A 21,734-nucleotide genomic window follows, 5' to 3' on the forward strand; every position below is an offset into this window, starting at 1 on the left:
CCCTTTATTACATTTATCCTCGCCATCCATAGTCTCTAAATAACTTATTTCACGTATATATGATATTTAGGCTCGCTGCTCTCAACGGCAATGAAAAAGCACCAGGGGAGGCAGCCATAACCTCTGCCGCACTGAAGGGGGCGCACGTGAGCCCACAGGTTCTTGTTGCTACTGTAATTCTACGCAGAGACGGTAGACGTAACAACAAACTAGACTTTTGAAACTAGAGGGAGATAAGGAGGACTTTTACAAAAAAGTAATAGAGATTGTTGTCCAGAAGGATAGCATGGACTTCATCTTCAAGTCAAGGTAAGACCACATTTGTAATGAAAATGGGATCTTACTAAGAAAGAACAATCCAATATTTAGATTTTGGGTATCCTTTTGTTGAACGGTCTGTTTAAAATGAATCGAAGCATCAGACTAAAAAAGCTTTTGAAAATAACCGAATATTTCGATTAAGGTCAAAATATAATATTTGTAAATCTGACTCAGTGCCTCACCAGCCATGAACCTCACCGCACGTCACTGCTGTATTAGATTCCCCCTTCATGACAACGGGACTGCTGCTCCTAGCTGCTCTGTCTCACTGCTAGCTTCGTTAGCTCCATTAGCTCCGTGATGGGGCTCAGCTCATGAGGAGAACACTACTTGAACTCGGCCGTGTTTGTTGTGTTGGCTCCTGGTGGACTATTCATCATGCAAATATAGGATTTATATGCGGTTAAAACAGACCGTCCATGAATGCAGTTTCTTCGGTAAGTCAACCCTGCGTACTTTATGTTATGTTACTGGTGTTTTTATTAAGCTAACGTTAATGAATGTTTTAGAGTTGGGTTAGCATTTGAGCAATCGTAGCATCCAAGTTAAAGGTAATGGAGAAGTGTAAAACATTAAGTGGGATGCTACTGTATACCAAAAGGCTTCTGTGTGAGGTTGGTAAAATATGGTCATCCTTGTACGTTAGATAGTTAATTTGCTAGTTAGGTTACTGTATAAATTGTTAAGGTTCATTTAAAGGTGGGGTAGGTAAGTTTGAGAAACCGGCTCGAGATACACTTTTTGTTATATTCCATGGAATGCTCTTAACATCCCGATAGCAATGAATATCTTAAGTGCTTTGACAAAAAATCCGTAAAAAAATTTCACCTGTGGAAGCCGTAATACTGTAAAAAGTACGACCAATCATTTTAGCGGGCCCGGCTAAAATAACTGGATGGCCTACCTGCCTGTCAGCCTTCCATGTGCACAAACTTATCTCGTGCCCTCATTGGTCATGTGCGCGTTCGTGTGTGTTGGAGGAGGGGCTCTATGGAGTGGCGAAGTCCCTCCCCTTCCGGTGGACCTCCATGGGACCTTATTTCGGAAAAATTATGTATTGAAGTCAATGGAGAGAGAAAGATTATCTTTCGATCCCGTTTGAATTGTGCCACGAATTACACATATGTGACCCGCTCTATCGAAATCAGTCGGATGTCGCAACGGCTCATTTCAAAATAAACGTGGATTTGCGGAAAAAACTATTTTTTCGGGGTTCGGGTGTTTTGTTTGATTTTAAATAAACAAAGTCTTGGCTTTCAGAATATGAAACTTTTATTTCCAAAATCACACGATAAATACATTTGTGAAGCTTGTAAAGGGAAGATGACAGGCACCTCTCAATCGCAATCTGCTGTTCCGTAGCGCAGCTCCCCCTCCCTCCGGCTGAAATTATGAATGTAAGGCATAAGTAATCATAGATAACACGGCAGGGTCCGTTACAGTTTGTTTTCATCTGATTTCAATTAAACAAAGTCTTGGCTTTCAGAATATTAAACTTGTTTCGGCAAATTTAGATGATAAATACAACTATGAAGCTTGTAACGGCATATTTACAAGCGGAGAACGGAGTAACTTAACGTCACAGCAAGCATAACAACAGCCGGTGTTTCTCGTGAGTGTTTTCCCCGGGAAACAAACACAATATACACAAACGCAAAAATACACAAACACAAACACACACATGCATTCACACACTCGCGAGCTTCCCCCAGACCAGTAATCCAAACGGAAATATTTTCCCTCCGGACTATTTTGATCATTTGCTCCGCTAATAATCAATCAGATCGATGGATTCCAGAGAAGAGGAAACTTTGAAGGCCTTTTTCTCAAAATGATGACTCGGTGACAGTCATTATATAATGTGACATATTTAGCTTGATATTTGGAGTACAACAAAAATCTTGATATCATTAGAAAGCTAGGAATCTCCTCTTTCCAACAGTGTATACAACTCAAAATGTGTCTTCGGGTCAATGCGACTGATTTCGATAGAGCAGGTCACATATGATGTTTGTCAATTTAAAAGATAATTTTGCAAGTCAAAAAAAAAAAAATGTGTCGTAAAACTGTGAAGTAACACATTTGTTTGTGTGAAACGCTCAATGAACTACATCTCTGGTCAACAACACACGTCACCAAGATGGCCGTCACTACTGTCTTGTCAACAAAACGATTGACTATCCTCACTATCACCACAATGAAACACGTCCTGAAGAATGTCATGCAAAGCTGCCTGCCTGCCTTCCTTTGATTCTCTCTGAACTGCCTGGTTGTTTTAATGTTTAATGTCAACCATTTGTGCAGATAGCATGAAGTAGAGAAGATCGCCGATGCTAACGTTAGCGTTAGCATTTCTCCCCCGGGCTTAAATGGTGTATTATAGAATGATCACACCGGTGACAGTACTATTCAAAGGGTTCACGAAATATGACTACTACTCTTACTGTTTAACATTTTGGGTTACTTAATGTTACTTCATGTTAAGGCTAATAAAAATGACAAGGCTGTAATGCTAACTAACGTGCTAGCTACTAGCTAGGTAGCTAACTTGATCAAGCCACTCCTGGTCCTTTCATCAGACGGGAAGCAAAAGAATGAGCAAGACCCATTGCTGGTATAATAACAACCTGGTACTAAGCACACAGGCATCTTGTTAAAGTTATCTTATCTTAGCCAGCGCCATATAGATAGATTATATCTATATTGCGCTGATCTTAGGTATCTGAATGGTGGAGGAAAACAATTGTGACATCACTTACGTGACTCTGGGATTTGTAGTCTTTCTAGTTACGTATTTTTCATAGTCTTATATTTCAACAGTTTTACGACAAACTGTGACTTTTTTGACATGGAAATTATTTTTTAAGATTGACAAACATCATATGTGTAATTCATGGCACAATTCAAACGGGATCGAAAGATAAGTTTTCTCTCCCCATTGACTTCAATGCATAATTTTTCCGAAATAAGGTCCCATTACCCGGAAGTAAGTGGGCGTGACTTCGCTACTCTATAAGGAAGTGGCAGATTTTCTCCGGTTGTGTATTTTCAAATTCTAGCGATCTCGAGCCGGTTTCTCAAACTTACCTACCCTACCTTTAAATTCGCTATGCTCTACTATAGCATAACATAGACTAGCTAACGTCAACGTATTGTTGAAGAGAGGCTTAGTGTATATTTAATCAACCTCACAATAAAATGTGTGTATCTTTAAAATATTAACGTCACATTTCAAGATGGTCCATAAATAACGCTCCCTTAGATATTGTAATATGGTTTGTTGAACTGGAGTTATTTATTGAAGCTAACCGCCTATCCGACGAACGACCCAAACATTGTTGTTTTTAATATTATTCACTAGCTGGGAAAGCACTTCCAGAAACCCAGTATTAAATGCAGCTTGTCGCTCATCCTGCCGCTCCTGGCGCCGCTCGCGCTGCGCCGACGCTTCCTCATGGCGCAGCGCCCACACTTCATCCTGGTGCTGCTGGCGCTCCATCTGCTGCTGGAACACTTCTGCCTGGCGCTCCATCGAGGTGAGCATTTTGTCCTCCGTTTCCTGGGCCTTGGTGAACTGCACCACCTGATCTCCGCGCAGCGACTCATTCACCACGGCACGCCGGTCCTCCAACGCCTGGACGGTCTCAAAGAAAAGTGCATCCTGTGTCCGCTTTCCTAAGAGGGGAAAATAAGCAAGATACAAGATCAACAACCAGAGACAATACATCATGTATTTTTTAGCTGCCCGGATTATAACAGACAAAGACTCATTCTGAAAACTGCACTGGAACAACTCAACATCAAGGACATGGATTTCAAGTCAATATATGAAAGTAAATCAAGCAAACAAGCTGATCTTCAAATTCTTCAAAAGCACTGGTCTGAGGACAAGGATTTAATAAAAACATTTAATAAATCAACAGTAGGTGGTGATATATGCTCCAAGTGGAAGCGATTTCTTACCGGAAGTCATGTGACCTCTAGCCCGGATGTTTACAATGTTTGTGATAGAGTAAAAAGGCGCGAAAATTTGTAAATGCCGGTCTAGGCAAATACGTTTTCACGCTGTTTCATAATTGTACCAAGAAGGAAATAAACATGATTGTGAACATCAGTTCCATGCGTAACGTTCTTTCAAGACAAAGTTACAGTGTGTGTACCTTTGCGTTTGGTTGCCGGTAAGGGAGACGAGCAAGCGCTTTGATCTTCAACGCCAAGCTCGCTTGTTTCCAATCCCGAGAGTTGATGATTTTCCTCGCCTGAAACACACGATTAGTGCCATGAGTTAGTGAAGCAAATTACAGAAACACTGCACAGTTATTCACAAGTCAAAATGTTTTCATAGCGGCCGAGAATATCTAGCTAGCTAGATGTTATTAGCCAGCTCGGGGCCAGTGTTAGCTAGTTCAGCCTAGCATGGCTAGCTTGATCTACTGAGCAAATAAAAGTACATCTGAGACCATTATTGTGCAGATTAAAACCCCAGTGCATGTAGTTGCTTTTACCTTCGTCGTGGTCGCCCTCTAAATCCGCCGTTGGAGCGGCCTCCGATGCCATACTGCCCGAATCAAGGCTCGATGCTGTACCTGAGAATGAAGGTCTGTGGCCTAGCAAAGCATCCAAGCGGTCGAACCATTTACTGGTCCTCCGGTCGTTACCACTTTTATTGTTCCAGTCTTTAGTTTTTTTGTAGTCCTGCCGGAGTTTCTTTATTTTCAGCCGGCATGCCATGGCGCTGTGCAAGATTCCCATCTCCAGCAACTTGTTCGAACAACGATCGAACATCTTCGAGTTGGGTACTGGCTTCAGCAGCATTCCCTGGGTCGCGTCCTCGGTGTAGATGTCCAGAAGCGCTGATACCTCCTCATCACTCCATCGCTCCGATTTCCTGATGTTTGCCATAACTGCGTTAAAAAACAAACTACTCTCTCCGTCTACTCTCTCCGTTAGTGCGCTGGGGTTTTGTAGCGAGGAAAAACAATGGCGGCTCTACAAAACATTTTCACAGTTGTACGGGGCGTGGTTTGCAATTCGCCCAGCCAATCAGCACTGGGGCACTTTTCACCCACAGGAAAGTACGATCTCTCAGCGGGCTCTAAAAATGGGGGTAAAAGTTCCCGAGATTAAGTACGATTTTTGGTGTGAACGAAGAATGCCTCTTTTCATTGTATTATCATCACACTTGAGAAACAGCCTTATTGTGGCTGTAGAACGGAACATGTAACTTAATGCCTGCATTTAAGGACGATGAATAGCGTAGTCAATGCTTTAGTGACAAGGAAATGATTTGTTTAAATATTAGATATGACGTTATCTGTGAATTCAGTGCAAATTAAGCTTATCCATTGCATTGCATTTGTTAAATAGGTGTATGTCTTACCCTTACGTGTGTGATATGAATATGGCATATGAAAACTAATGAATTTGACTGACTCGTGAAAAACACATCGAAAGTAACAGTAAAATAAAAAGGACCTACACAATAATACTCAATCATACTGATAAGATACAGTATAAGGACTGTGATATCCAGCAATTTCTTAAGTATAACGATAAGATTATGACCTGTTTTTAAAAGAAGATAAAAAGTTGTTTGCATGTAAAGAAGTCTGTAAGCCACACATGTAACTTTACATCTGTTTGTTCAAAGTGTCCTTAAGGTGATCCAGACAGGCTGGACAGGAGGAGGAGAGACAGATCTGGACTCCTAACAGCAGAGAACTTCAGCACGGATTCCAAGGTACACCTTTTTCATACTTTACAAAGAATGCATAAAGTTATTGGTTTTAAAAAATAAAGTAATGACTCTTAATACACTGATATACATGCCATTAAACATTACTAACTACTAGATCACCTACACATCAGTGATGTTGAGTGTACTTTCTTAGCAAAAGGTTACATTTACATTTGACCAAGCAACATAACCTATTTGTTCAACTTTCACATTTCAATGTATTTAAGGCAAATATTATTGAACATAGTGAGAACTGCGACCCTTTGTCTCTGCATATTGACTGTAAAAAAACATGTTAAAAGTGATTCTTTCAGTGAGACAACAGAAAATAGCAAGCTTCTACAGTTGCACTAAGTTTTGATAACAGTTAAATATTATTTTAATAATACATTTATTTCAATGTTGATGAATTTAGAACGGTTTATTCATAATCTGATTATCTTTGTAGTACACAGTTGAATTTGAAAAACACATTCAAATAAAAAAATCATTATATTTATAGCCCCTGAACAAACAAACACACCTCTTTCTTAAATAACACACTTGCTCTGCAATAATATGTTTTTTGATATTTCTGTTAGGAAAGGACATGCCTGAGAGACAGGACTGCTTCACCATTTTCTCTTTCTCTGAGGGTCCAGAAGAACATCCAAGAGGGAAAGGAAAAGCTGATGTTATGAGATTTAAGAGCAGTACAGGACATTCACTAAGAGACACTTATATTGTAACACAAAGACCTGCACACTGAATAGTTTTGTAGTCTAACAGGAACTTAATTTTTGTGTTGTTTTGTGTTTTACCTCAGAGACAGTGTGATTATTGTCAGGCCTATAAAGTTTGGCAAAAGAAAAAGTCAGCTGATCAAATGCATTTGCCTCACTTTATGAGCTTCACAATACTTGAGCCTTGTACCGCAGAGTTTGCAACGTCACAAATGAATGGTGCCAATCTTCAGTCAGATGTGAATGTGTAATTTAACATTTTCAGCAAGAATAACGGACAAAAGGAGTACAAATACAATTTATTGAAATGTGAACTAAAAGTTATCAAGCATGAACCATCACAATGTTTTAAAAATAAAAACAAAGTAATATACATAAGTTACACTAAATGTTAATCTGTTAATTGATTAAGTAAACACATTTTGTCAAATAAAGTGACAGGCTAGGCCTGTGCAGGGGGTAACAGCTATGCCCAGCATGGGCTAAGTTCTGTAGGTGCAGCTGGTGCAGGTCCTCCTCCCTCAGGCCTGGTCCTCCTCGCAGGGAAAGACCCTCAGCCCTCTCTGGCCAAACCAACAGACAGGACGTTCATAAAGCTGAGGTTTCCCCCAAAGTCTCTAATCACCCATCCTGTGAATATGAGAGGGGAAAAAATAGTGTAATAGATGCTTTGGACATGTTGAGTTGCTCAGTTTTTTTAGATTGACAATGCTACTATTGCATTACTAATATCTCACATCTAAGGGTTTAATAATACAAAAAAAAGGAGAGTCACCGTAAAATAAAGATTGGTCTTTCAATAAATTGTGTTGATTTTGTCTTTAGAATTGTTTGTCTAAAGTCAAGTAGCTAGAACTGGTACTTATAGTTTGAATGATACAGTCTGGTTATAATGTTTGGAGGGGGCATCACAGGTTAGAGCACCATTTGTTGTGTTCCATCCACAACAAATGCACACAGATTGATGTGTGTATTTATTTATCTACTATTTCTTGAATCATTACTGTCAGTCCAAAACAAGAGATTTTGTTTTAGTAACATGTTTTTAAAACATCTGTTTTCCACTACACTATCTTGAATATTTTAGTTTTTACATCACTACATTTATCTTGCTTTAACATTGTAAAGGTGTCACTTCGGACTATTTTGAGAGTTTGAACAAACCAGACCTTCATCTATTAATGTAGAAAATAATCAGCACATTAAACCATGATGAAAGTAATCATTAGTTAGCTCATTGTTCAAAATGAGCTCCAACTACAACAGTTAAGTCAACTCTTGCATGGGTAATAACAATAAAACAAATTATATAATATAATAGTATAACTTGTGTCTACTTTAAATACTTTAACAACACTTTCCTGATTATACTAGCATACTTTTACTAAAGTAACATTAACATGTTTAAATGCAGGGCTTTTGTAAGATAGTATTTGTATAGTGTAGCATGGTCTACTTGACTTATCTAACCGAGGTGATCATAACGTTACTTTTTCTCCCGGGTTGTTGTGATCACATGACTGACAAAGCCGTGCTCTGATAGGCCAGAATTCGGTTCGATTGCATTCAGGCTCGATTGCTTATCCTGACTGGGTAGCCCGGATCGCAATTTTTGACATCGAATTTTTAAACACCGAAATTGTGCATTCGAATTTTTTTCACTTTAATTTTTGGCATCGACATTTTTTACATCGAATTTTTTTAACTTCAATTGTTACATTTTTATTTCACATAGGTAAATTCGGAGCAAAACAATTCAGATGCATGATTTTCAAAGTAATTATTTTCAATGCTATAAATTCTGTGTCTGATAAAATTCAAATACTTCTGTCTCTTGTTTGCTTCCATACTACTAAACAACTCACAGTCGTTACCATAATACCAACATTACCATTAATAAAAACCCTGAACGTTTACTTTTCGTTTTAAACATCGTTTTAAGGTGTAAACCAGACGTGTCATTTAGAAATGCGCGTTCCCGTGACAAGGGGGGCATTTCATGATGGGGGTGCATAACATGCATTGACACAACACCGGGTCAGCCTACAAAACTACGTCATCCCGTCTTGGTTGTAATAACTTCAAGTCCCACAATGCAGTTCGCGTAACGTTGGTTGATTTGGCTTCAAGCGGGAGATGAACATATTGATCAGATGATTTTGGAAATGTAGCTCTGCGTCTGGGTGGGTTATTGTGGCTGTCATTGGTAATAGACAGCCGGACTAATCCTTAAAATGTGAAAAGACTCAGAAAACCCAGGAAACACTCGGTAAGAAACCCCATGTATTTGTACTCCAATGCTAAGTAGCAAGCGCGTTAGCAAGTTAGCTAAACAGAGCACTTCCTGAAACAACGACTTGCTAATATCACATTTTATTTTGTTAGCCAGGCACTGTCAGTAAGACCTTTATACATACTCTTAACGTATGAAGCTACTGCAAGTAACTGTGTTAAAGGCGGGACAAACATTCTTCAAATACTTGACAATAACTCAAAAACACTACCATGTTGTTAGCACAACGTAAACACGTTCATCAAGTCAGTTAACGTTTCCTTGATAACGTTACCTATCTTTTGATAGTTGCTAACATCAGCACTACCGATAGATAGCCCTGGGTTTCAAAGTAACCATTTGTTTGTTGTTGTGTTTATCAATAATAAAATATCAAAGCGAAAAAAGTTACATTCCGTCCCATATATCTGCAAAATATGTCTGCTGTCAGTCACTAACGTAGCTCAATGTGATTGGCAGACACTGCAACAGGTCAGGTGTCTGCTTTGTGTTGGCTGTGCTAGGTGTGTCGTTTGTGCTGCGCTTTTGAACTTTTTACCTTTTTCTTTCAAAATGGCCAAGTTGCACTATTGTCGTCATGGAGATGAAAACTTACTTTGATTTAAGAAATATGAGCGGTTCCCACTTTGTTTACGGAGCTCTCACTATACTACCCCCGAGGAATACAGGTGGGTCAAACTGTCGCGTCCAGCACTGTCAACAGTCGCTGTCTCGGGTAAAAACTGTATAATTAGTTAATTTGACACACTTGCCTTAAAACTATTGTTTTTATGCTTGCACTTTTACCTACTGTAAATTATGGTGTCTCGTAAGCAATTACTTATGACTTATTATTAGATTTATATTTAACCTAGTTAGCTAACATATCAAGTTGTTGTTTGGACTGGGTAGACCTAGAAATACAAAAATAAAAACAAGCTCTAATAAAGCTGGTATACATCCTATGAATATCTTTGTTATTAACAGGTTGGATATGGATATGATTAGATGTTATATGTTGTCATGGTAATTGTTAAAAACATGTTAATTTTATTTGCATCTTGCTTGACCGTAGATTTGGTTGAGGCAAATCCATTTGGGTGTGCATGTGTGAAATGTTGACATGGCAAACAGTGAATGCAACTAGATGCAGCTCTCAGACAGATTCTCATGCGTTGCTTTAAGAAGTGATCAAACTGTTTCTGCTTTAAAAATGTAGTAAGAAGAACCTCCTTGTGTCAGGCAGCATGACAAAGAAAAATGTGGCCTGTGACTGTGCAGCAGTAGTTTAGTCTGTAGTGACAGTAGCGACATAACTTCATAGGTCCTGTTGGTGCATGTGTGTATTTCGGGCCTATGTGTGTAATTGTAAATAACACCAGAGTGAAGATTTTAATTTCCCCTCAGGTTTTAATAATGTGATTGAATAACAATAATGATTCAAAAAAACAGGACAACCTGTTCAGACTTTAGCATTCAATGGCACACAATATTTAGACAAAACGCCATAATGCAAAATTGTTTCTTCTGTGTTTCAGTGAAGGACCCCACATTACAGCAATACCACTGGCCGCATTTTGCACCTTTTCATCAGGAGACTCCAATGAAGCCATCTAATTTCCTTAACCGGTTTTCTTCACCACCACCACCACCCCCCACTAGAATGTTACCATTCCAATGTCCTGAACTGCCGAACCGTTGGATACCATGTCCTCCATGGCCGCCTTTTCCACCTCCAAGACCAATCTATTCGTCGGGGTTTGTTCCAAGAACCCCGCCTAAAATGGGTTCTTCAGGGAGTAGGTTCCAAGTCATGCCAAGGGGCAGTCCAGCTCCTCATCATCATCATCACCATAACTATCCACCTCCAGGGTTTTTCTTCTCATCTGGGTGTGCTCCATTCAGCCCACCTAAAAGGTTTACTCCAGTTCCCAGACCTCCCAGACCTCCCAGTGTCTTTCACCCTGCATCTCCTCAATTCATGAGACATTTTAGCAACTATCCACCACCTTCCCACATCAGAAGAGATCAAGCGACTGAATCCACGATCAATGCGACATACTCAGGAAGTCAAAATGTGACGGCACAAAGTCAAGAATCAAACAAGGTAATGTTTTTCTGTTTTTAATAAGTTAAACCAAAGCTACCTTAACATTACAAAAAACATTTGAAAACAGAAATCCAATTTTTTTCCATTCAGATCTTGAACACTTGTCGCATGTGGTCATAAATGCAATACGTATCCAATCACTGGCAATAGGACCGCTCAAGCCTGACTGTTAGGTGCTTCCTGAAAGCTTGTCTTTTTTAATTCTACCACCTTGATGCACTGACAGATATCAGAATGTATCCCTGGACATCCTAAAGTCTGGGAGAAACTGTTCCCACATAGGTTGGTTCACAAGGATGTTAGATATCGCTCACTTCAAACATGAATGTGAACCGTATAGGATGAAAGATCAACTCTGGTGAAAAAAATTGCGATTGAGCTTTAAGCCCTGTATTGTAGACATAGCCTAAGATTGTTCTTGTTTTTGACCTGTACTACATTAAAACATTTTCTGTTAGGCTCCATCCAGTGATGTAAGGAGTTCCATACCCACTATCGAGCTTCAAAAGCCACCCTTTACCCCATCATTCGGCCCCAGCGACGTTCCAGAAGTTTCCCCACTGCCTATTATAGGCTCGGAGCATTATGGGAGCAGCCAGAGGCCCCACAGCCCTCTTCTTCCTTGCGAGGTAAAATGAATTCTTCTTAATATCTGTATAACTGATTGTCTCTTTCTACAATTTAACAAATGGTGTAGCTTGGCCTTTGATGAGCTTGGCTTTTTCTCACTTCAAAAAACCCTTCTTTTCAAAGACACACTTTCTTCTTCTTTTTTTAGAACCAACAACATAAAAGAACACCTTCAAAGGGAAACGTAATAACAGGTAAGATTATCACAGTAATTCTGCCAATTTTACACTTTTAAATTCTTCCTAAGGCTGTGTGCTTTAATCTTGTAGGCATGTAGTATCTTTGGCACTGCAGTACGGTGAATCGTGTTTACTTGAGTGATGAAGATGCATGGCACTAAACATGTCCACTAGTCTAGCAAGTCTCAAAAAAGTGCGGTGCAATGTTTAATAGTTCAATACATAACGGTTGACAGAGTTTCCACTTTCCTTTCCTTCTTTCCTCATCATATATATTCACAGGAAGTACTTACTAAACACTATCAGAAATCATGTATATGGTAGCATAGAATAATTCAGATTGAACCATGACGTTGTAAGACATTAGTAAACACAGAATTTTTTTAAACAAAAGTATATAATAAAAAAAATTCTGTTTCTTGTAGTGGACTGGAATTGCTCATATCAGAAGAGGCACAGGGATGCTGAGGACTGTGGCGACAGCGCTAAGAGACCGTGTCTTCTGCCAACAAACTCTGTCGAAGCACAGACACCAACACCCACTCCTAGCAACTGGGCCAGCACTTCCCTGCTGTCGGAGCCGTCAGCGAGGCACTCGTCAGGCTTGGAACTATCACCCAAAACCACAGATAGCCAGCCGTGCGTAGAACCAGCATTGAAACCCTCCCAGTCCTCCTGCGCATCCCTGTCACCCAAAAGTTGTACACAGAGACGACTGCTAATGGGGGCCAAGCAAGCCTATATCAAATCCGACCCAAAACAATCCTTGATAGTAGAGTTAAGATCACCGTCGAAGGAAGAAAGTCCAAAGAAAAGGAGCGAGGAAAACGACCAAAACAATAAATCGAGCCCTTTGTTATCCTCTGAGGTTCCCCAGAAGAACACTGTTGGCTCTTTGTATCTTCAGTTAGGGTGTCACCTCTCTGCTCATACTCACTGTAGTTCCTCAGTCTTACCGGTCAAGACCCTGAGCAAATGTGATGCCGTGGAAAATAGTGGAAAGTCGGAGTGTAACACTTCCAAACCAGCGTCAAAAACAATTTCAGGCTCTCTGAGCACAGTAGAACGGAACAAAACCAACCGCCTACGAAGACCTTCTGCAATCCCTTCTGATATAGATAGGCTTTTCACTCCTGATCCCTTGATCTACGGAAAGACTTCAAAACCCAAGATAGACGAGATCAAATCGACCACCACGGAGAAAAGTTGTTCATCCAGCACTGTGACCAGCTCCAGTACTCCTCTTACTGGGTCTTCGTGTTGCAAAACGGCTCCGTCTCTTGCAGTTGACACTAAAGTCTCCAACTTGTCCTCATCACATAACCGATACATAACCATGCCAACTGTAACTTTAAAGCGGATAAACCTTGAAAACCTGAAATCTATTTCCTATAGAGCCTGTGAACCTAAAAACAGCTCCATCACTTCTTCAGGCAAGCAGCTTAAGGATGGGAGTTTAAAATCTGATGAGAGACTTACAATTCTCGCCCCCCACAACGTGAGACCAAGCACTTCAGAGACTTGCACCACAACTTCTACACCTCGTCCACTCCAGGAGAGGTGCACGAGTGAAGGACGTAGAAAGTCGGAGAATAAAGAGGATCCCATAGACTTGGAGCTGGACCTAGGCCTGAGATTTGCACTAAATGTGGATCTAACTGAGAGCTCCTACAGCAGTGACGATGAGCAGCTGCTGTCGTTGCAGGATATATTGGAGGGGGTCTCCAAGCCTCCTGATACTCCAGAGAAGGGATCCTTCTCAGAGCCGAGTACACCTGGGAATAACAGCTGCAAGTTAAAAACAGTAAGCTGTGCATGACTCGTCTATATTGTAGATGAAGTTATGCTCGTATGAACATCCAGTGGCTTGGCTCAAGGACCTGAAAAATCTGTAAATGCTGTTTGTTGTGTTTCCCATAGCAACCATTAGCAGCCAACACAACGTCAGCCATCTACAACAACAACCTTGACCACATGCTGGATGAAATAAACACAAAAAAAAGGTAGAATATGAAGAAACGGCACTCCCGTTACATTATAATTCGAGCTATAGTAATTGCACATGAGAGAAATTAACATTCCCATATTTGTTTTCTTCATCAGAGGAAAAGAGGTTAGGACACAACTTCTCACCGAATGTGAAGAAGACCTGTTTAAACTAGCTGAATATGAGAAGGCCGAGGAGAACCGTGAGGCGGCCATCTCCTCTGAGCAACAGTAAAGCATGCACAAGCACATTTACACATAAACAGTTTTCACTGGGATACATTCTGTGTACAGCAAATAATTGTAATCTTTATTTTGATATAAATTGTTCTATAGGGAGTTCCTGCAACGCTACTCTTTGATGTCCAATGCCATTAGGGAAGTGCCTCCCGGGAAAATGATCTTCATCCTGGAGAAGTTTGGCCGGATCTTCAACCAGGAGACTCTGCAGCTGAGGCGATACATGGTCAACCCTCAGGGGACAGCACAGAAAACACTTCTATGGTGAGTTGTGATTGTGTGCATTAGAGGTCTGCCCTCGACTAAAGATGTTTCTACTTGACCAATAGTTGTCAATTCAGGCGATTAGTCAACTAATTGTCGCACGTTTATGATTATTGATATTATTTAGGTGTTTTTCTCTCAAAATGGTTTCAGTTTCAAAGGCTGAAAAAGTTATTATGTTATTATAACATCATGTTATGTCGTCTACATATCAAATTAAATAAAACGGTAAGGATGCACAGACATAATTAACTTAAGGACCAGGCTCCGCTCTGAATGAAGTCTGAGGGGTTTTCCATCTGACGCATCAAAGCACACGCATGCATACGTGCACTTTTCTTTTCTCTTTTTTCTCCTCCGTCTAATAGACTGAATACAAATGTGTCGATTAAACATTTTTTAGCCAACAAACATTTAGTCATCTATTTTGGGGGCAGCACAAGTGCATTCACACAAAGGTTTTAGAGCAACATGTCGTAATGACTAAATAATAAATTGCCATGAAATGTGATAATAGAGGTAACTAGAGAATGCAATTCCTGAAGAAATTGCTAGTGGGAATGCTTTATGCTGAAAATCTGACGCTAAACTGCTATGCTGAAATGTAATGTGTAAGAAGAAAGTGAAGAATTTAGATTGAAATGATACATGAACACTGGGGGCTTGAATGTGTGATGAGAGAAGAAAATAAAGTAAAAAGGCTTGGAAAAGCAGCAGAATATTTGAACTGCAAACTTTTGAACTAAGTTGATGGCGAATGATCTGTCGCCATGGCAACGGCATTTGATGACACCCCATAATACGGTTAGATGTGTTGATGGCTGCATCGTTACCAAACCTGTGAAGTTTTGGGCCGTTTGGAGCATTTTCACTGAAGTTATGAGAAAACCGTGTTTCATGGCGAGCATTGTGTTGCCATGGCAACGGCATTTGAAGAAACCCCTTAATTGACGTAGAGCTGTTGAGGGCTGGACCGGTGATATATAAGCGAAGTTTGGGGGACGATCGGACCGTGTCCATTGGACTTACAGCGACATCGTGCTTCATGGCGAGTGGTCTGTCGCCATGGCAATGGCATTTGATGACACCCCATAATACGCTTAGATGCGTTGATGGCTGCATCGTTACCAAACCTGTCAATGTGACATCGTGTTCCATGACACAGGTGTTTATATTTGAGCTAACGACGACAGCTGTGTGTCACCAATAATGTATAAAATAGGTGGAACATGTTGAAGTCAGTATGAAGTCTCCATCAGACAGAAAAGAATAGGCTCGGACAGTCTGTTAAACTCCAGTGACCACGTCGTTAGCTCAAACACGAACACCTGTGTGTTATGACATCGTGTTCCATGACACAGGTGTTTATATTTGAGCTAACGAGGTGTGCAGAGATCAAAGGTTTCCATTGTTCTGAATGAGAGATAAACCTCTTACATGTGAATGTTTTGTCGAAGAACCGTAACGGAGCGTCCACACAGCAGCGTTAAAAAAATCTTGGAGGTGGGCGTATCTGAAGCTTGGGGATTTTTTGCGAGCAACGCGACCAACAACCAATCACATGAATCTCCCGCCCCTGACATACAAAGCAAAAAAGCCCGAAGTAAACTAGATATAAACTCCCCAAACAGGCGAAAACCTACCACTGTCTCTGCCACCTCCCTCCATGCCTGGCTCCTCCGGTTTGTATCCCGGTAGGTAAATAGGGACTGGTCATAAAGCACCGGGTGATTCCCTACCGCTATAATTAATTTCTCCTCCATTTTTTGGAATATGAGGAAATAAACTGCGGTATGTCACTCCCAGCTTACATGCGGTTTGATTGGCTAGCGCTTGAACTGTCAGATTTGCATAAATGGGATTTGATTGGCTGACGCTTCCACCTCAGCTTCAAAAGTTGAACATTGCTCAACTTTTGAATCCTGAGATGCCTGGAAATCTCCGCTCTGCTTCCCACAATGCAGTTCGGCGAAAAGTGAGGCAAAGTGACGTCACCCCATTCAAAGTGAATGGGCAGAAACGTTGGAAGATTTTTTTTAACGCTGCTGTGTGGAGGGGCCGTAACAGATATCTGTGAAATTTCAAAGCATGAAGCATGTCAAGGAAGTTGAGCATCTGAAGTGTAATTTTTGTGTACTTTCGGGTTAATAATGTGGCCTTTTTGGCAGTTTAACTAAAGGTGTGCGGCTGCTACCGTGAGGAAATATCAGCCTGAAATTACAATGGGCTTTAATGGAGGCATGTTGAAAGTTTTTGTCACTTCATGCCCTCAAGAGGCATTTTGTTTAATTATTTTGCTTAATTATTTGTCATTTTTCAAGCTACGAGATGTTTTCCTACATTTGTCATGAAAAATGATGTCTCAGGAATGTAGGGTTTGGGAATTATGGCAGTTTAAAAAAAAATATATGAAGTCAAATTTCAAGATTTCCTCCACTCTAGCTGTGACATCACGCACTCTAGTTAATGTTACAATCTGAAGAAAGCCTCTTTACCATGGTCTGAACAATGTTTAATATCTCTAAAAGTAAGAATCAGATTTAAAAGTTGTGTTACACGAATAATGTCAGAGAGATGTGTAACATTTTAAAGTTGGAATGAGGTTTCTGAGTGAAAGTATGAATGAACAGTTAGCAGTTGAAGTCGCATGAAGATTTGTTGAAGTCTGAAGAATTTCTCCATTGACTTCAATGGTTAAAAATGTGATGTATTATGGGATGTATCTCTGGAATTATGAAAGTTATGAATGATAAAAGTAATAGCCATCGATTCCCGACCGAGCTGAACGTTTTGATGTTTGAACGGAGTTTCTGCGATTTTGAATGTGGGAGGAGAAGAGGGCCAAAATAAGCCGGCGGAATAATAAACTTTTTGTCCGTAGCATAACATATAGTTGGAATGCTGTTATCAGCATTCCCACTAAATAATTGCACACTCCTAAAGCCTCCCTGTTGCATAACTCTAAGACCAATAAGTGGACTTGTGATAACACATGACATCTCATAATCTACTCGGATAAAAGCAAATGAGTACTCTCAAAGGGATTGAACCCTGCAGATTTAAATGACGCATGCATTTACTTACTAAAGGCCAGCCTCAGGACAAACTACATTTAGCCAAACCAGTGGAAAGGTAAATCATCCACCCCTTCATGATGTTGGATGTAGTGAACATTGGGGACCACAAGCAAAGTTCTAGGTTTAGTTTTGCTTCTATATTTATTCCTCCAATCTTTCTCTCTCCATATATCTTTCCTAGGTCCAGCCCTGTTCAACTGAGATTGCATCTAATCATTGAATTATTCCAGGACGCTTACGACTGTAGCTCACCCTGTCCATCTCAGGTTACCAGTTTCCTTTTCAAGGTAGGCCCCCCCCCACACACACATTAGCATGTCAATAGTGATTTCTGTCCAAATGTCTGAACTATTGTATTTTTTTTGTTTATCCTATCAGATGATGTCAGTCCATAGGGAGAGGATGGTATCCGAAAATATACTAAAGACCCTCTGTGACATTGCCCTGACTGCTGCTTATCAGATAGGTTAGTGTCCCCCCACAAGGCTGTTGGTACTTGCTTAGTATTGCAAAAAGTTAACATGTTTTTTTTCTTCTATGCGTGTTCTCCCTCAGTGCAAAGTGGAAACCAGCAGTTTGAAGTGTGGGTGCCCAGTCTGGCCGATGTGGTGCTGGTCCTGATGAATATGGGGGTTGCGTTTGTTGCTCTCTTCCCTCATGAGTATCTGCAGCCTCCATTCACTGAGGGAGATTTGCTGTAAGTAGCGTTCCAAATGAATACACAAATAAATCTGAGCTGAACGTTTTTCTATTTGGTGCGATTGAATTTCTGTGTGTTTGTGTAGGGAGGACATCTGTATCAAAAGTGAGAGTCCCTCCAGTAACGAGGAACACAGCAACTTCCCTGATCACAACTGCAACAACATCTTGAAGGTGAGGCTCAGAAGATGTCTGATAGGAATACTTTGATGTTGTCTGTGATAAAACAAGTTTGGCAGAGAAAGCACAGCCTGTCCAATCAGATCATTCACTGCTCTGTTGTTTCTCCCCTGTTCTGCAGTACCTGTGGCACTGTATGAGTCTGTGTCCACGGGTATACAGCGACGATGAGCTGCTGTTGCTGCTGACTGTTGTTGGGAGGATGGGCTTGGACCCTCGGCTCATCCTCGAGTCCAATGTGGAACTTTGCCCTCTACAGTTCCATATTGTCAAAAACATCAGGGACTGGGACACCATGGTCAGTACATGCATTCCTAAAAAAGGAGTGTTTAAAATATATTTATTGTACGTGTAATGATCATTTGGTTTATTTTACATTTTATTTATCTAAAATGTTTGTCAGCTGCCCAGAATCTGTCTGGCCTTCACTGATCTGACAGACGACCACCACAACATGTGCGCCCTAGTTAAACTGCTGCCCGACAACGCACGTGGAAAGTGAGTCTATATATTTCTTTAACCCAATGAGTATTTTTTCTTCTATTTGATTTGATTGTATTGAAGATGTATTGCATTGCACATGTAAAAGTTTTCATTTTGTTTATGTAGGCAACTGCGTCAACATCTGAGCCTGTCCATGATCTCTAAACTGTTGGACGGAAGTTGCACCTACAGACCAACAGCAAAGGAGTTTCAGGTATCCATACAGTGTCCTTTTAGATTCCAGAAGCCAAAATGTGAATCCAGATGACTGTCTCTAGTGTTTCAAACATCTCCAGTAGCCTCTAGTTCTCTCCTCCATGTTCTCTATCATAGCTCTCTGAACTGAGGAACTACCTACCCCGCATGCAACCCTCCACCCTTCTCCGAGGCATGCTGAAATCCTCCAGCAGGAAACAGGGGGATGAAGACGAAGACATGGCAACCCTAGATCAACAGGTGAGCACATGCTATCAACCTAAACATTACATTTGGATCTTTCTTGTCTTGTTTTTCGTGTCTTTTATTATTATTTGCAACATTTTTTGTGATTAAAGTTTCTTTCCATTATCCTCAGACCTACTACCTCTGCTATAGTCTTCTGATCTTGGCGGATGAAGCCTCGGATATTCAGTTCTTCCTAGCTCATCAAAAGGTATGACTTCAGTTATTTACCATTGTTTTTTAGGGCCACTAGTTATTAATCAGATGATTTATCATTAGGTTTTACATTTCTGCACATGGCGTTAATGTAGCTTTTTGTATTTTATTTCTGGCTCTTAGAAACAGCTTCTGTTTCTGTGCACTGAGTTGGAAACGCATGTCAAGTGTGACATCAGAGAGAACGAGAAATGTCTTTACCGGAGCAAGGTGAGTTTGCTTTTTAAAAAGAACTTCAGGTATTGTTTGCATCTGTGATTTTTTTGATTGTTCCAAAAGGTTGCGCAGTGTTGACGGAGGTTTGCACTGCAGAGACACGCTTACTGTAAAGTAAAGAGGGCAGGACCTGAAAGTATATATTATTAACACCTGTTGCATTGTAATTAGTGTGGAGAAGACAATGAACAAGCCGTGGGCATTGCGTTTAGGAATCTTCAGAGGAGTGTTTGTGGCATCCCTACAAACTGGTTGAAGTTGACCTAGGTGATGTTCCATCTGCCTCAGTTTAACTTGTTTAACGAGTTTGTCAAAGCTAGTCAGGTCAAAGGTTAAAAACCGTTCTCAGACTCAATAGATGTCAGAGGTAACACTGACAAATTCAGCTTTATCACAAAAACCATTCTTGATAAATCTCAAGTAAAAGCTGTCAGTGAACAGCCACTTGTTAGAAGCAAGACCATGAAGAGAGACTATTTTTTAATTGCTAATGTAGACATGTCATCAAATTTTGAAACTGTTCCATCCAGACTTCACTATTCTAATATTAATCAAAATGAATCCTTCCTAATAACCTCATAAGCAGATGTTTGCCCTCACTGAAGAACACTTTAATTTCTTGGATACAATTTTAAGTTATTTTTTGCTAAAAGAAAGGAACATTCATGGAAATGTGTTTAACGAAACTGTAAACTTTAATTGTTGACTTGGTTTCAAGATGCAGTAACCCAATCAATAAAACTCCTTCTCCTCTTCCTCCAGGTGAAGGACCTGGTGGCCAGGATCTACACCAAGTGGCAGATGCTCCTTCAGAGGACCAGGCCTCTCCATGTACAGTAGACTTTTACAGACTTATATGAATGTTTTCCTCTTTAAAAGAAACAACCAGAAGTCATGTGAAATAAGATCAGTTTAACAGTCAAACAATTGTATAGTTCTGATTTACAAATGTGTATTTTCCTCCCGTAGGGTAAACTGTATGATTATTGGCAGCCTTTGCCTTTGGATACAGTGACGAACAGCCAAGAAGAGCAGGAAGTGGACAACAGTGATGATGAAGAGCCTGAGATGGAGGATGAAGAGGAGGATGAAGAGGAGGATGAAGAGGAGGACACCAATGACACTGAAGAGGTTGTGATGTTATCTGAGGACGAGGAGAAGGAAGAGTGAGACAACGCGAGTTAACGAGTTAATTTTGTAAATAATTCACAGTTTTGCATTCTGTTTGTTGATTAATTGTTAATTCCACTGTTGAATGCGAGTGTTTTTTTAAATATCCATTTTGGGAAAATGTTTTTTTAAGGATGAAAATATTTTTTTTTTTATGGCTGTAGCCAAAAATAGTAAATAAACTTTGTTTATACATGTTTGAAAATTATTTGTTGTCCTTGTCTCCTTCACCAATATTAGCAATATTATTATATTCATGATCTTAATATTTTACAGTACAGAACTAAATTACTTGTGATCCAAGTTCATTTACTTGTAATTAGCGTTATGTTATGTTTTAATAGCATCACATGCTTATTGTTAATTATAAGACCTTTACACGAACTTCTTAAAAGTTTATAGTCTGCTTAAAAACATACATAAAAGCCTTGTGAATTTCTTATACATTTTTATAATAGCATTATGCCATTGCCAAACCTTTACAAATCTTTTGGTTGCTTTATTTAGATATAATAATAATAATAAATACTGCATGCACTTAAATATGAATTTATAAAAGTTCAATAGATACCTTTCAGCCACTCCCCTCACCCCTCCATTGCTTTGTTTGTATATTCCTAACCAACTAGCAAACGCAAACCTTATCTTTACTGGCCAAGCAGAACGGGGCTGCCTCGGCTTGGCTTTTCCATAGACTGTAAAAGGGGCTTTTCAGCCATTCAAAATCGAGCTGACACTAAGCAAAAGCAGAACTAATGTTTAACCTGTTGTTGTCCCTCTACTGAAGAGAT

The 21,734-nt window shown here is 40.1% G+C and overlaps 1 protein-coding gene and 1 long non-coding RNA gene across 4 annotated transcripts; both read left to right on the forward strand.

Annotated features, from left to right (window-relative positions):
• Window positions 1-274: 274 nt before the first annotated feature.
• On the forward strand, window positions 275-7,153 carry LOC117499863. Of its 2 annotated transcripts, none has more exons than XR_004557729.1 (3): window positions 275-309; window positions 5,972-6,061; window positions 6,640-7,153. It is a non-coding gene; the product is annotated as an uncharacterized LOC117499863 (long non-coding RNA). The 2 variants fall into 2 exon arrangements; XR_004557728.1 differs by lacking the exon at window positions 275-309 and adding an exon at window positions 657-758.
• A 1,708-nt stretch (window positions 7,154-8,861) lies between these two features.
• Window positions 8,862-21,149, forward strand: slf2 (SMC5-SMC6 complex localization factor 2). 2 transcript variants are annotated; one of them, XM_034151940.1, is made up of 20 exons: window positions 8,862-9,049; window positions 10,591-11,159; window positions 11,621-11,791; window positions 11,941-11,986; window positions 12,397-13,775; window positions 13,892-13,974; window positions 14,075-14,188; window positions 14,294-14,461; window positions 17,720-17,825; window positions 17,917-18,004; window positions 18,094-18,235; window positions 18,324-18,411; window positions 18,539-18,715; window positions 18,821-18,915; window positions 19,027-19,114; window positions 19,234-19,356; window positions 19,475-19,552; window positions 19,681-19,767; window positions 20,536-20,604; window positions 20,743-21,149. In XM_034151940.1, the coding sequence occupies exons 2-20, from the start codon at window positions 10,656-10,658 to the stop codon at window positions 20,941-20,943; spliced, it is 3,807 nt and encodes a 1,268-aa protein (XP_034007831.1). In that variant the 5' UTR covers window positions 8,862-9,049; window positions 10,591-10,655; the 3' UTR covers window positions 20,944-21,149. The 2 variants fall into 2 exon arrangements, with proteins under 2 accessions (XP_034007831.1, XP_034007830.1); XM_034151939.1 differs by lacking the exon at window positions 8,862-9,049 and adding an exon at window positions 9,608-9,741.
• The last annotated feature ends 585 nt before the right edge of the window (window positions 21,150-21,734 follow it).

This window comes from Trematomus bernacchii, unplaced genomic scaffold (assembly GCF_902827165.1).
Source record: "Trematomus bernacchii unplaced genomic scaffold, fTreBer1.1, whole genome shotgun sequence".
In the NCBI taxonomy this organism is placed as follows: domain Eukaryota; kingdom Metazoa; phylum Chordata; class Actinopteri; order Perciformes; family Nototheniidae; genus Trematomus; species Trematomus bernacchii.